Source organism: Canis lupus, chromosome 2 (genome assembly GCF_003254725.2).
Source record: "Canis lupus dingo isolate Sandy chromosome 2, ASM325472v2, whole genome shotgun sequence".
NCBI lineage: Eukaryota > Metazoa > Chordata > Mammalia > Carnivora > Canidae > Canis > Canis lupus.
The window spans coordinates 50,930,780-50,945,954 of NC_064244.1; the positions used below are offsets into that span (position 1 = coordinate 50,930,780).

The 15,175-nt window shown below is 44.4% G+C and overlaps 1 protein-coding gene across 8 annotated transcripts in view; it reads left to right on the forward strand.

Moving 5' to 3' along the window:
- MAST4 (microtubule associated serine/threonine kinase family member 4) overlaps positions 1–15,175 on the forward strand; it is a 544,916-nt gene that overhangs the window by 206,441 nt on the left and 323,300 nt on the right. For 2 of the 8 annotated variants that reach the window (XM_049103380.1, XM_049103398.1), the window contains exon 1: positions 6,920–7,223. The exons of the other annotated variants lie outside the window; for them this stretch is intronic. In XM_049103380.1, coding sequence (XP_048959337.1) covers positions 7,185–7,223 — 39 coding nt within the window. In that variant the 5' untranslated portion in view covers positions 6,920–7,184. Of the gene's footprint in view, positions 1–6,919; positions 7,224–15,175 lie in introns of those variants that run through there. 8 annotated transcript variants of the gene reach the window in all.

A 15,175-nucleotide genomic window follows, 5' to 3' on the forward strand; every position in this document is an offset into this window, starting at 1 on the left:
AAGCGAAATCATGCATGTTACATTGTAGAAATCACCGATCGCATACATTTAGGAAGTCTTCAGGATAACAGGCATGATGGAAAATGGAGCTAAATGCAGGAAGCGTGGGATGCAGCATATTTCATAGGCATATGCTTGCTACTGACCCCCACCTGCAATTTCTGCTAAATGAAACATGTGTTTTAGAAAATGCTACTCTTTGGATAAATTCAGACTTTGGTGTATTGTCAGTGGGAAGGTGTTAGATCCCTCCCTTTTCCTTTGAGTAGGAAAAATTTCATCTTTCTCTGGAAGGCAGGCAGCTGTCCTTTGTTTTTAGTCCTTTTCCTGACAGGTTTGAAAATTTTTCTTTGGGGGAGAAAAAGACCTGCAGTTTGAACTATTTTGTTACTTTCATTGACCTTAGAGATTAGAGCTTTATTTTAAAATTTCAAATGACTGTTTTAAAATTCAGGATAAGGTCACCGATGGTTTTGGTGTGGCCTCCTGAGTGTAATGTCTCCTGGGACTTCAAAGAGCACAGAACCTGTACCCAGGTGTCTTTTTACTTTTGCGCATTGGTGGCGTGGGTGATACATGTCTGGTTCACTTGTATGTTACTTTAATGAGTAACAAATATTTCTAAAGATGAGCCAGTAATAACTTTGGACAGCAGTATTTTCATGTTACAGTATTAATATCAGGCAGGAATGAAGATGAATGTCAGCTGGAGCCAAATATGTCACCTGTTTTCAGAGTTGGCATGGAGACCGGGGTGTGTTTAGGCCCCCACGCTCCAGCCCACCCCGGGTGTCAGCATGCTCACTGCTTTCTGACCTGGGAGGACAGTGATGAGAAGCAATGGTCTTCTCTCTCATGTGTTCCTGGTCAGGTGAAAGGAGCCTTGAAGCCAGAAAATGCCTGAGTGGTGTGTGATGTAGATACTCTGTTGCTAATGGGGCCTGCAAGATAATGGAAAAGGAAGGAGAGTGTATAGATGTGGCTATGGGGCCGGGAGGGACGGAGTAGATGTCCAGAGTGGACTGTTCTCACCTGTAGGGCAGTGAGATCAGTTTCTCAATTTCCCAGCAAGTGGCCTCCTTCTTTTCCCCAGCTTCCTGATGAAATCCATAGTCAAACTTGAGTTTTATGTCATTGAAACCAAAGCTCAAGGAAGTTGACAGACTTGCCCCAAGCTACCGGGTTCCTCTTTGGTGGAGCCTGGACAGGGATGGCTGTCTGGCAGGGTGCTCTCTTCTAAAGACACTGGAGAGTCATGACTTCTGGGGAATGAGGGGAGGTTCTCCGTGCTGTTGAGAACAGGGTTCAAAGCCTTAGCCTGAGTCATTGTGCCTGAAAGGCAAGAGCGATTGAATGAGTGCCTAGAGCAGTAAGTTCCAGAAAAGATGAGGAGTATTAGGTTAGGAAATGAGGAGCTATCCAATGTCCCCACAGGTAAACGGGGAGGTGTAGCATGTCTGGCACAGTGACTGAAAAGGGCACCTTTGGTTTTGTGGGATCTACATGTTTGTAAAAAAAAAAAAAAAAAGGAATGACACTTTATTTAGAATCGGATTGTTTCAGAGCAGCCAGAAAGGTCAAGTTTATTGACACTCAGGAGTCTCTGGAGGCCCAGAGACAGCTGAGAAGAAAGTAGAGGTCATACTGTGTAAATGGTCTCTGGCCACCCTCCTTCTCCTCCTGAGTCCCCAGGGGAGCCTCTAGCTTCAGTCCTAAAGCAATAGAGACCCTGCTCCTTTGCTCTTTGAAGACACAGGGCCCACGGAATCTGGAATTCCTCATGCTCTCTCTGGTGTGTTTGATGACCAACAACTTAGAACATGGTCATTTTTTTCCTTAGGAGCTAAAAATGCCTGACACCTTTCCTGTTTTCCCTTCACCTTGAAAGCACTTTTTCCTCCTTGGCGTAAAGCCTAACAGACAGTAGGGTGGTTAGCAACTAAAATTGGAGAGTCAGCCGGGAAGATTTGGTATCCCAGACTGCCTTTCCTTGACTGTGTGGTCTTAGGGAGTCAGCTGACTTCTCTAAATGCCAATTTCCTTGTCTGTAAAATGGGGATCAAGTCTAATTCATAGAGTTAGTGTGAGGATTGAATGAGGTGAACCATATGGAGTGCTTAGAACAGGGATTGGCACGTAGTGTGTGTGGTCAATAAATGCTGGCTATTAATTACTTAGAAGTAAAACATGGAAGAAAATAAAGTGCAAAAACCGAGAAGGAATTTAAGTATAAATACGGAAATTTGTGTTTTTGAACAGATCTCACAGCTGCATTGGTCATTGGCATCCTGGGTTTTCTTTAGCACTCACATTGCAGTCTGGTTACGTTCCCAGTAATGGATGCTTAGGTATGTTCCTTGGAATAGTCTCTGTTTCCTTTGTAAGTTTCTATGATCTCCATATTACCTTTTCTTAAATGCAACACATCCTGTAGCCATTGGCATTGATCTTACACGTGGAAGAAGTCATCGAACAGTGAATGGAAGATTTATCCACTTGGCCACATAGACTTATCTGGTCAATGAACATAAATAGACATATGAGGGGCACCTGGGTGGCTCAGAGGTTGAGTATCTGCCTTTGGCTCAGGGCGTGATCCTGGAGACCCAGGATCAAGTCCCACATCGGGTTCCCTGCATGGGGCCTGCTTCTCTCTCTGCCCCTGTCTCTGCCTCTCTCTCTGTGTCTCTTATGAATAAATAAATAAAATCTTAATAAATAAATAAAAGACACTTGAATCTTTGATCTGTTGTTTGAGAGTAACAACCAGGATATGGTAGTTAATGCATCTTGTGGCTTGTAGGTCCACTTTGCAGAAGCAGAAGTAGTGATCGCTGCCATACGTGTATAAAAAAACACAATGGGACAATCCTATGATGGATTGTGTTGATGGTACTAGAAATTACATTCAGAGCATCCTGGCAACTCTTGCTGGTGGGATGTGGGATGGGTAGCAGTGCTGTTCTTCTGACTCTCCTCCCTGTGGCTGTTGTGAAGGGAGAGACCTCCTCTGTTAGGAAACCATTCTCACAATCCCCACTCACCAGGGCTCCCTTGGCTTGTAGGTGGGTGGTCCAGGAGCCACAGGCCGAGAGCTGCTGGTAGGAAGTGGATTAGGTCAGTGGGGTGCGGTGGGCGAGGTTAAGTCTGGAAACTTCCCCGAATTTTGGTTTTTAAGAAACTCCTCACAGTCCTCAGTGAACATTCAGTTCCTGAAGAGAGGGGGTTAATCAGAATGAATGTTTCTGTTAGGGTAACCAAGATGGAACTAGTGAAGAGACGTCACTTCTTCTTAAATTTGTCAAACAAACAAAAAACCTGACCAGGTAAATCAGATGGCAGACCTGTATCCTTACACCAAACATTACCATGGACAGTGATGACAAAATGTCAGTCTACCCCTTTGTTAAAAATATATGTAACCAAATGCTTCCTCTGCCTCCACCCCCACCCCCATTTTTCTCAGGATTTCGAATTGTTTTTGTTGGTGAGCCATTTATTGTAATAATGATTAAAATTTAAATTTTATCCTATTATAATGTCGATGGATTTTGAGTGTCCTTGTAAACTATGCCTGTGATAGGGTATGTGTGGGGTGTATTCATACAAATACTTTTTTTTTTTAAGTACCATGAAGCCCCTGGCTTTAGATTACAATTAATGACAGAGCCTAAGAAATTTTATTTGAATACACACGCAACAGCATTAAACATTGAGGTTGGTATTTTTTGATTTGACTCATAATATTGTGAACATATTCCACGACGGTATAAAATCGCAGGAAAAAAATGACTTTATTAATGGAAATTAGGCTAGATCCTAATTATTACCTGTGAATAGTGTCGTCATTTGAAGTTTTTATTGCATTTTAACACATGGCTTATCTTGATGAGAAAATATGTAGCAAAGGGTAAATGTAGCAATTTCCTTTTACTATTCCCTCTGCTAAGTCATTATTGCTTGATGTTATTTTTCAGCAGCCTTTCATTTTTGTCCCAAATGTTTTTGCCTCTGGCTGGTTTTATTTCTTTAAAACGTATGTATCACTTCTCAAAGTGATGCATTTTGACAGGTAATCGATATTTTTTCATACTAGATTTGATGCTGCAATGGTCATAATCTTCATCTTAGACTTAGTTAATGGTTGAATACTAAACTGGATTTTTATCTCAAAATATTCTTTTGTTAAGAAACATACTTTGCCCCTTAACCAAATTCCTTTTTATCGCTCCCACCCACCAAACATCCCTAGCTGCCACAGTGCGGGGGATGCATAGAGTCCACTTATCTGGGATACACATCACTTGACTTTTTGACAGCGTGTCCTCGAAATGTCTTGAGATAGCATTTCCAACTTGCTTACCCGATTGGTCACAGAAAAGGTACTTCTGGACACTCCCTTTTTTTCTTATTTTTTTTTTCCCCTCCTGGCAACTATTATTTTTATTTCAAGGGGAAAAATCTTTTCTTTGTTTTTCTTTTTTTAAAAAATATTTTATTTATTCGTGAGCGACCCAAAGAGAGAGGCAGAGACACAGGCAGAGGGAGAAGCAGGCTCCATGCAGGGAGCCCGACGTGGGACTTTGGACCTGGGATCTTCGGACCTGGGATCACAACCTGAGCCGAAGGCAGATGCTCAGCCACTGAGCTACCCAGGCAAGTGTCCCAGGAAAAATCTTTTCCCTTCCTTGTTTGCATTGAACACTTGGTACCCTCCACCAGACTCCACCTTTTCCAGACTGACCAGCACAATGAGGATCCCAGTATTCAGAGCATAAGCATGTGTGAGGACACCATGCTTGGCTTTTGCTTCTGAAAATTCAGCTTCTTAGGTCATGATTTTTTTTTTCTTTGCCTAAAACCAGCTAGGGCTTCCTTCTGCTTCTGTGTGCAGAGGACAGTGATAGTCTGAGTTGGTAAATATATTCTCACCTGCTGCCAAGGCACTTTGTCTAAGATGGCACGTCAAATTTCAGGCAATTGTTTGTGCTCCTCCCTCAGGAAGGTGACTTGAGGGAGTAAGGTCAACAACTGTCACACCTTTTGTTTTCCTTGAAGGAAAAGATGAAAGTACAGGTGGGTTTATCACGAATGGGTATCTCTCTCCACCAGCTTTGCAGATCCCCCACAGGTGGCACACCGGCCTTACTCCCTGGGCTCTAAGACTTTTTCTTTGGGTTGTTTCCTTTTTAGTTTGGTTTTGTTCTTGTTTTGTCCTTCCATGTAAACAGACGCGTACGGTTTTTTAGAAAATCGTTTTATAGATGGTCGTTTGTACCAGAATTTGTTGGTACCTTCTGGCTTGCGCAGTGATCACTTAGGTGCTGTTTCTTTTAGAAATTGTACTACTGGGATCCCTGGGTGGCGCAGCGGTTTAGCGCCTGCCTTTGGCCCAGGGCGCGATCCTGGAGACCCGGGATCAAATCCCACGTCAGGCTCCCGGTGCATGGAGCCTGCTTCTCCCTCTGCCTGTGTCTCTGCCTCTCTCTCTCTCTCTCTCTGTGTGACTATCATAAATAAATGAAAAAAAAAAAAAAAGAAATTGTACTACTTCTGCACATGAGAGAGAGAGAATATGAGAGAGAGAAAACAGAGAACTCCCTGGGGTTTTCTTAAGTCGTGTCAGATGAGTACACCTAAGTGCAAGAACACTCTAATACCCTTCTCCACTGGTGCCTCTGCTAGTGGTGCTATTTCTTGACAAGGTTTCTCTTTGGGTGTCTGAAGATATATGCAGACTGTTTGAGAACATAAAATGCAATCAATTTTCCTCAGTGGTTAGACCCATAAATCCCCAAGCTATTTTTAATGACATAATCTAATCAATTGATGGCACTCCTAATAGTGCGTTGACAGCCAGAAAGAGATAGAAAAGCAAGTGTAATAGCAGGTGGATGGGGAAGGAACCTCTAGACACTTTCGCCCCCTCCTCCCACGTTTAGAAATGAGATATCTGGATTTGGTAAAACCTGGGAAATGTGGATTTTTGGAAAAAAAAATACTCCTGACCTCCTTTCTTTCAAGAGGCTGTCTAATGGAGGGAGTGAGGGAGAGTGGGGGTGTTCAGACAGATTGCAGGTATTCCTAGAATCCCGCATCCTCAGAAGCAAAGTATAATAATCTCAATTTAAATATCTTTAGAAATCGGAGGGGGGAGGAATAATTTATTATAAATTGGCAGCATTGTATATTGTTACTACTGTGCCAGGCCAGTAATGAAAACTTAATATTCATCTCCTGGTTGCTTAGAATTTGAAATAAGATGAGGATGAGCAGAGTAAACAAGCTGTAACAGACTGTGAAATTGCACATGATGGGAATCTTTTTTTTTTTTTTAGCTGCTTATAGACTGGAAATAGGTTAATATTCCAACTAATGATGGCTCTTATGACTTCTTCTGCCTTTCTACATTTTGGTCAGGTATCAACCAAACTAAGTTACTATCAGGAGGGACATTCATATGTGAAATGTTTCTATCTTCCGGCCGGGAGTCTCCTGGCAAGGTATTTATGTAAATGAATTGGCTTTCACACCGGGAGGTAGGGAGGTAGCAAGTGCTCTGCTGAGGCTGGAAGGACAGCCACCCGGAGCCCTCTGTTTGCAGGGTTTCAGGTAGCGTGCGTGTTCTGCTACATTTTTTTTTCCTTTGATGCCATCAGAAGAGGTGAGCGGGAGGCTTGGGTGGTGCTGCTTGGCTGACCAACTGTGCCCTAGTTTCTCACTGGCCCAGTCGCTGGCTGCCTTTTACAGAGGTGTCTATCCCCACTGATTTACTTAGCCACTCTGACCTTCTGGTTGCTTACACGAGGGGCTCGACCCGGAGCTCCCTCCCGCCCAAAGCCATTTACCATCCCGAATGCCCGAGCCAGCATTTTGAAGAAGGAAGAACAGGGATCCCAGCGTTTCCAGCCCGCCCACGGGGCCACCTCCTCCCGGCTCCGCCCGGCTCAGTGCATTAGGTACCTGAGCCCACTTGCTGCGCTCTGGCTCGGGAACTGCAAGCGGCCGCGATCGCCGAAGTTGCTGGAGTGCATAACTAAGCGGGACCAGCTGACTCGGGGGCTCCAATCAGCTAGGGCGTGATGTAAGTGTTCGGCAGCTGCCGGCTCCGAATTAGCGTGCCCAAGTAGAGGTAGCGCAGCAGGGCCGGCCGCTGGCGCGGCTCAGAGAAAGCGGAGGGGGACATGGATGAGTCCAGCATCCTAAGACGAAGAGGGCTCCAGGTAGGAGATCCTTCCATTCTCGAAAGGTAGCATCCCCAGTGGCCGGCCGGGGAGGCTGTCAAAGTTCCCTTGTCATTCCTTTACTGGGCGCGGATAATGTGCACGGTCTCCCCGGGCACCGTGATGCACCACGCCTCTAGTTCCAGGGCTCGGGGACACCTCGCAGGGTTCGGCGGGCAGAGGGCTCTTTTGTCAGAGACAATAGGTGGGACTTTTCGTTGGCTACTTGGAGCCTTGTTTTTTTCTGCTGGTTGTTCAAGAATAGTGAAACCGTGGCTGGCGGTGACAGCTGATGAGCCGCCCTGGCGTGCTGTCAAGTGTCTGGGAAGTCTGGCCGAGGGTGGCAACTCCGTCCGGTTCTGGGAACACGGGCCCCAGTGTTGTGGCCGGGATCAAGCTGCGAGGGGCAGCAGCATCTGTCTGAGGGCCTTGCAGATGTGTGCAGCTGCCGAGAGTTTTCGTCTGTCGGGGAGACGAAAGTTTCTGCTGGCAGCTCAATCAAAGTTGGCTGTCAGTTGTTTGTGTTGCGATGGGGGAAAGATCCCCATCTTACTGCCTTCAGCTCTGTGCCCAAGCTTCCCTAATTAAATTACTCCGACTTCAGAGTACAAATGTATTCCAAGTTAAAACTTGGCAAATCAGACAACTTAAAGAAAAAAAAAAAAAAACATCTGCTTAGCAGTTTGTAAGTTTAAGGAAGCCAGAACATAAGTATGTTCAAAATTAGTATGTTTAACTCTTTGATGAATCCTTTTCCTGTGTGTGAGGTTTTTTGTTTTTTTTTTTTTCCTGGAAGACTCTAACGATTTAGCCATTGTTAAACTCTCATTCATTATTTTGGGGGAAAAAAAATTTTCAAATGCATGCTCGACAGTACAGATTATATAGCACATTGAGAAATGCTTTCAGAATAGGCTTCGACTCCCTGCTGGTCCAGTCGTCTGCTTTTTTTGTTCTAAGTGTCCGTTACTAATACTATTACTATTCATCTTATGATATTGTGGGCAAATTAAAGGATGATTTGCAGGTAAACAGAAGAGGGGTTAAAGAAATTGGGGTCAAATGTCATGTATTGTTCCCCACCTAAGTAAACAGGCTGCCTCTTCAATGATTTTCACTGTGGTCATTGTTTTGAATGTACAGTGTGGTTAGTCACGGCCGTGGATTTCCTCCTCTTTGTTTTCATCACATCTATAAAGTTCTGGTAATGCACAGCTGTTTGTTGTGGCTCCACATCCTCTTTGGGGTCCATTGTTAAATATGGAAAAAGTCTCTTTGTTAAGAAGATGATAAACTATTAAGCTCCCTGGTGGTTCAGCTTATCCAGAAGGGGCAGTTCTGCTAAGTCTTCTCTTTCCTTTTTTGCATTTTAGACCATTGTTTAATGTATATTTGATAGGGAACTCCCTTCTTGTGGTTTCTTTCTGGGTATATAGTCTCAATACAATACATGAGGACACGGGTGGTTGAAACATATGGTGCTCTTGAGGGGTGGGGATCTCCTGCAACTTTTAATTTCAGAGATCCGTAATGACCGTGGTTATTTAAATCACCCGAGTTACTTTCCATCTAAAACGTTTGCAACGGAACAAAGGAAGCGCACCTCGTGCATACAGTACTTAGAGTCCTAGACCCTCCTCGTACTTAGAATACTTTTCCTACAGCTGCCGCGACCGACCAACCGCACAGTGACAAAGAGCATCTGCTGTGTCGCGAATGAGATAGAGGTCTTCCCTCCGCGAGCAATAACAGCATCAAAGTGTCTAAAAGTTCATAACTTGACTTTGGCCCACATGAAGCTTTCCTTTCGTTCCTTTTGTATCTATTCTTCTTCTTCCTTTTTTTTTTTTTCTTTTTCAAAAAGAGGCCTCTGACGCAGGGGAGCTGTTTCAAGAAATTCCTGTACAAGGAATCGACGTGCAAAATACAAAATCTGAGTACTTTTAACTGTAGGACAAAAGGTGTCACTGTGGAGTTGGCGGGAGTGACGCCACCTAGTGAGTTGAAGAATTAAGTTACTTTTCAGATTTGCACTTTTTGGAACCTCCCAACCTGGGAATGAGGCACATCCACGGTAGTGAAGCTGGTCTGAGACGCGTGTGTTTCGTACTCAGGATTCCAACCTCCTGTCTGCGAGGTCACCTTGAACCAGTCCTCCGTGTCTGTGTATTTTTCCATAAAAGGCACATTTTTATTTTTATTTTTTTAAATGTACATTTTTAATTTAGCGTGAGACCTTTGAGTGTCCTAAGGAGGAGATAGGTATAAATGAGGGTCTTTAAAAGTGAATGGCTCCATAATAAACACACTGGCCTGTAGTAGGCACTCAATAAATACTGTGTGGTCGAAAAGCAAGGGATACTTTTTGTTCTTTGTATATAACGTGTCCTGCCTAGCAAGGTGACGTAGTGACATCATCGCTCCATGTACGCCATTTGAGTTTGTTTTTAAGTTACAGGACTTAGCAGGACAGACAGTACACGTTACTTATTTACAGGGATCGTCTTGACAGGCCTGCGGGATTTTATATACTAGCAAGAGTCAGGTTGGCATGCCAGCCTGTGTGTGTGTGGCACAGACCAGTTTTTTAAGTAACAAAGAGCCTAGTCAAAAACCTAGAAAACACAGATATTCTAATTCCCCAAAATGTGATTCTCTAATAGCGTGGTATGTGTTTAGCGTGAAATAATGCAGTATCGGTTTAGAACCTACTTTAGGATCAGTGCCTCTGGCTCTTCCAACACGAGATTGCTAGTGGTTTTTTTTAAAACGGGGTCTTGGCGAAATTTTTTGATCAGAACGTGTAATTTCTCGAGGCAGGACTACCCCATGGAAGGGTCACACAATGGGGTGGCTTGTCTTAAATGCACTTTTCCTTCTTTTCTGTGTATTAATATGTCCAGTACTACTGATGGCACTTCAGTCACTGCCTTTGAAATGAGAACGAGAGAGAGACAGAGAGAGAGAGAGACCCCACTGGCTCCCACTGTTAGAACCTGGGAAACTTTTCAGATAGGATCTCAAAACATGGGAAATTCTGATGGCTGGATGGGCTTGGTGGACCTTGGACGTGGGGCGATTGGAATTTTTAGACAGGTCGCATTCATCAGAGGATAACTGGCTCCTTTCGGGGCTAATATTCCTCGCACACGATCGTATTTTGTGAATGTCAGGGAGGTTGATTGTTCTGGTGATTTCGTTACATGTTCACACTGTATGTGTGTTAAGGCAAGTGTCCCAACCCCCAGTACCATTGCTCCCAGCATGGTTGTAGGGTTCCTGTCTTGTCCTTTTGCTTTTCCCTCTTCCACAGTTTCCTTTTACCATTTCATTCCACTTTCAGACCATCACACGCAGCTGGAAGGTTGAATTTTTTTCCCCTCTGTGACGCAGCCAACGACTAGATCTTTTGAATTTAGACATGCAGACCGGTGTGTTTTGTCTCGTTTGCTTTCCCTTACACCTGACTTCTGTCTCCCAGCCTTAACTGAAACGACGACAGAAAGCTGACAGTACTCTGGTCTAGGCTCTGGTTCTCCAGTGGCTGTCGTCTTGGGTTCAGCGTTAGTGAGCGGAGAAGCCGGAGGACCCTTTGGTTCTCTGTCAACTTTAAAGTGATGCTGGGTGTGTTTACCCTGGACCCCTAAATTCTGTCTCAGTATCATTGTGTGGGGCTCTTACTCTGTTCTCACTCATTCGAAGATCCCGTGTAGTTACAGGGAAGAACCGTAGTGAGAGGATTGATAATAAAAAGTCATGATAAGGGCAGCCCGGGGGGCTCAGCGGTTTAGCGCCGCCTTTGGCCCAGGGCGTGATCCTGGGGTCCCGCGATCGAGTCCCACGTCGGGCTCCCTGCATGGAGCCTGCTTCTCCCTCTGCCCGTGTCTCTGCCTCTCTTTCTCTCTGTATCTCTCTCAGGGATAAATAAATGAAATCTTTAAAAAAAAAAAAGTCATGATAATAATACTTTGGCATAAGGTACTTTTGTTCTTCAAAGCTTTCAGGGACACAAAGAGGGTTTTTGGGGACAAGAGGAATGAAGATGGTAAATGAACTTTTTAAAAATTCTTTTTTCTTTCCTTTTTTTTTTTTTTTTTAAATAGAGCACACGCAAGAGGAAGGGCAGGGGAGAGAGAGAGACTCTAAGCAGTCTCCCCCTGGGCGTGGAGCCTGGTGCGGGGCTCGCTCCTGCGGCCCTGAGATCATGCCCTGAGCCGATAACAAGAGTAGGACTCTTAACTGCCCCCCTCCCACCCCCGGCAGGCACCCCAATGGTAAAAGAACTTTTGGTAGTTACGAGTACCTAATGGACGAGACCAGGTGTGGCCATACCCGAAGTGGTGTTTCTAGGCTCTTGAAGGCGTTCAGTTTTTGTCTCTGAGACGGCAATAACAAGTTGCGTTTCCTGGTTCACAGAGGACAAGGGTGGGATGCCCTCACAATCTTATTTTCCCTCAAATTTCTATTTTGTGCTCAAAGAGTTGTTTTTTCTTGAGACACCTGGGTGGCTCAGCGGTTGAGCACCTCCCTTCGGCCCAGGGCGTGATCCTGGAGACCCGGGATCAAGTCCCACATCGGGCTCCCTGCACGGAGCCTGCTTCTCTCTCTGCCTGTGTCTCTGCCTCTCTCTCTCTCTCTCTGTCTCTCAGGAATAAGTAAATAAAATCTTTAAAAAAAAAAGAATTGTTTTTTCTTAACACCTTTTGGTAGCAGTGTAAAATAAACAAATTTGAATACTGGCTCCCGTTTTGCACCTTCTTATCCTCTGATACAGCTGATAAACCGGAAAATTGTCATCTCTGCATTTGTCAAGGAAAGACTAATTCTTCAAGTCATCTCATTCCCACCTTTGATTTCTCCATCTGTTGCCTCCCGTCCCCAAGCCCTAATCATTCTACTATAAAAATATGTCCAATGTCTAGGGCTACTCTCTTTCCCTCTGTGTTTCTGAAATGTTTGGTATCTCTTTGTGTCCAGGCCCTCCTCCAATCCATGCTGGTTGTCAGCCTGGATCCGCACACCAACTCCATGGGTTAAAACCCCATGTGACTTACTATCTACTGCTGGATAGAGTTAAAACCTATCCTACTCTTTTTAGTTTAGCCACTACTTTTTTGGTTTCTTTTTTTAAAGCTTTTATTTCTTTATTTATTTGAGAGAGAGAGAGAGAGATTGTGAGCAAGGGGGAAGAGCAGAGGGAGAAGCAGACTCCCCGCTCAGCAGGGAGGCCAACATGGAGCTCCATCCCAGGATCCTGGGATCATGGCCTGAGCCGGAGGCAGATGCTTAACTGAGCAGCCCAGGTGCCCCTACTTTTTTCATTTCATTGCCAACTGTGTTTGCCTTCCAAAACCCTATCCCATCACCCCTTCTCCAGATATCATAGATTCCCTTTACCTGAAAGGTTCTTGCCTCATGTTGCCCAAATTCTTGCTGCTCATTAGAAACCACAGTAAATTCTCATTCTTTGATGAAATTTTCTGTAATGACTGCAGTCCATTCTGGATTTTATGATGGTCATCATCTATTTTATTTGCACACCTAATCGTGGGGCGTGATGCATTGTTGCAAAATTATTTGAACATCTGACTCTGAAATGATAAACCCATTGAAGATTCATGGTTTTAGAGTAGGATATGTGTTCAGTGACCATGCATAGCTCCGTAACTTTAGACAAATTGCTTAACCACATCTGTGAAAGAGAAATAATCAGGTCTTTGAAGACTGGAGGGGGTTGTAAATTGTGTAGACACTGTATCTGGCACATAGCACTTACTAAGTTAACCCAAGTACACTTGCCTCTATACAGAGGCCTCTGCCACAGAGCCTTGCATAGCGTGATTTTAAATAGTTCCATGTGGCTATCAGCCCGGGTCCGGGCGCTAAAAAGATGGTGTGTGTAAATTGGATAATTTGAAGAGAGTTTAATGAAAGGGAAGGTGTAAACAGCTTAGGCTGGGTGTGGGGTAAGTGGAAGGCATGGTGCAGAGCCAGCGGCTAGGACCATGGGGAGCCATTGTCTTCACTAGGCCTGCAGGAGTGAGGGACGGAGCAGTTGCAGAATGTCCAGACAGAGAAGGCAGGTGACAGGTGCCTCAGGTGAAGCCTAGGCGCAGGCCCATTGTGATTCTGCAGGGAGGTGCCCAGGGGCCACACAACCTATTTTCCTCCATCTTTCTGAACTCTTATTGGTGCTTCCCATCGGCAAAATCTGGAGGAGCAAGGGAGCCCTTACGGATTGTCCAGATTGTCTGTGCAGGCCGGCCGACTGCAAGGCCTAGGGCATGGTGGGGAGCGGGTCTGGATGGGCCATGGAAGCCCACACAGTATGTCATTTAAGGAACATGTGTTGAAACCCCTCCTTGCTCTTTTTGGCAGCATTTTGCCAGCCATGGTTAACGTTCAGTTTTCAAAGTGCAGATCTCTGGAGCCTGAAATGAGTTCAAGCATTTGAACAGATTTCAGAGCTGCTCTTTGGTGAAAAGCCCTTGGCCCTCCAACCCTTTCCCACTAACGCATGATGATGTCTTTCTAGGCAGGCTCTGGATCCTCTTGAGAAAATGTCCTCCCCCTTCCACGTTAGTGTCTGAAGGGCATGGGTCTCCTTTGAATCAATAATGCAAGACACCTGCACTGGGGAAGTCCTGCAAGCAGTCTCAGTTTTGAATTGCTCTGCTCAGATCCTGGCTCAGAGAAGTAAGGTGGTGAGAGGAATATCCCAAGAGATCTCTTGCCATTCATCCCCTGGCTTCCCCGAGGTCTGCTCTGTCACAGTCTGACTGTCATCTCCGCTCCCCTAGAAACTCTTTGACAGAGTTACAACTTCACATCATGGCCTTGGCTCTTAGTGAGAGTTGCTCCAAGAAATAGCTGTGATTGCTCAGCTCTGCGCTTTCTGTACAACTCCCCTCGAAGCCCTGTCCCTTGTGATCTGCATTGTCTCTCGCATTAGGCCCGCAATGCTAAATTAGCTTAGTGTCCACTACTCACAGACGTCCTTCCTTTCCAGGTGAACCAGTTGGCTCCTTTGAAACAGATCATGAGAGCTGGCACTATCTGGCCCCCTCCCTCCCCGTTTTTTTGGTTTCAGATGATCAGAACAGTTTCATACTCAGCTGCAATAAGTTTTGAGGTTAATGTAGCCACCACTTCTCGACTCTGGGGTTCTTAGTTCCCTCTTTGCGGAGTTGTGTGGCATTATGTGTTACATCTTTAAAAAGAACAAAAAACAAAAAAAACAAAACAAAAAACAAACCTGAGTTACCTGAAAAAGTTTTTCAAAGTAGATGAGGCCTGAAGATTTGATAATATTGTGCTTAAAGCAGTGATATCATTTAAAGAATATTTTTAGAAGACGACTAAAAGACCAGCTAATCAATAAACTGGGTAAACTATAAAAAACTGTGAATTACACGAACTTAGAGATCAATATGCATGCAGCCACCAATCATATTATTGTGGATACCAGGGTGTTTGGTTTTACTTGAAACTTAAAGTAAATTATGAGCAACGGTAAAGCTTTTTAAAATGTCTTAGAAACCATGTGTTTGTCTTGGGAGTGACCAAAAGCAAGGAGGTTGGCAAATGACTTCAGAGACATGCATGTTAGAATTAGAAGCCAGTGTCGCCATTAAAATCATGCTTTTGACAAATGTTTCACGATGGAGGAAAAACTGACAATAATAATGAGAAAGGAAAAAAGGAAACTGTCTACATAACGTGTGTATAAGTCTATAAAACTGTGTAGCGTATACACACACATTAGTCTGTATGAGGCTGAGATGAGACGTTGGGGGTGGTGGAAAGAAACCAAAGAACTAACTCATGTCTAACATGTATTAAGAACCTGTTTTTTCTTCATGTAAAATAACAGGAAGAAAATGCACAAAAGGGTTAACTGTATCCTGGTGGGATCTAAGAATTTTTTTTGTAACTATTCTATAATAAACATG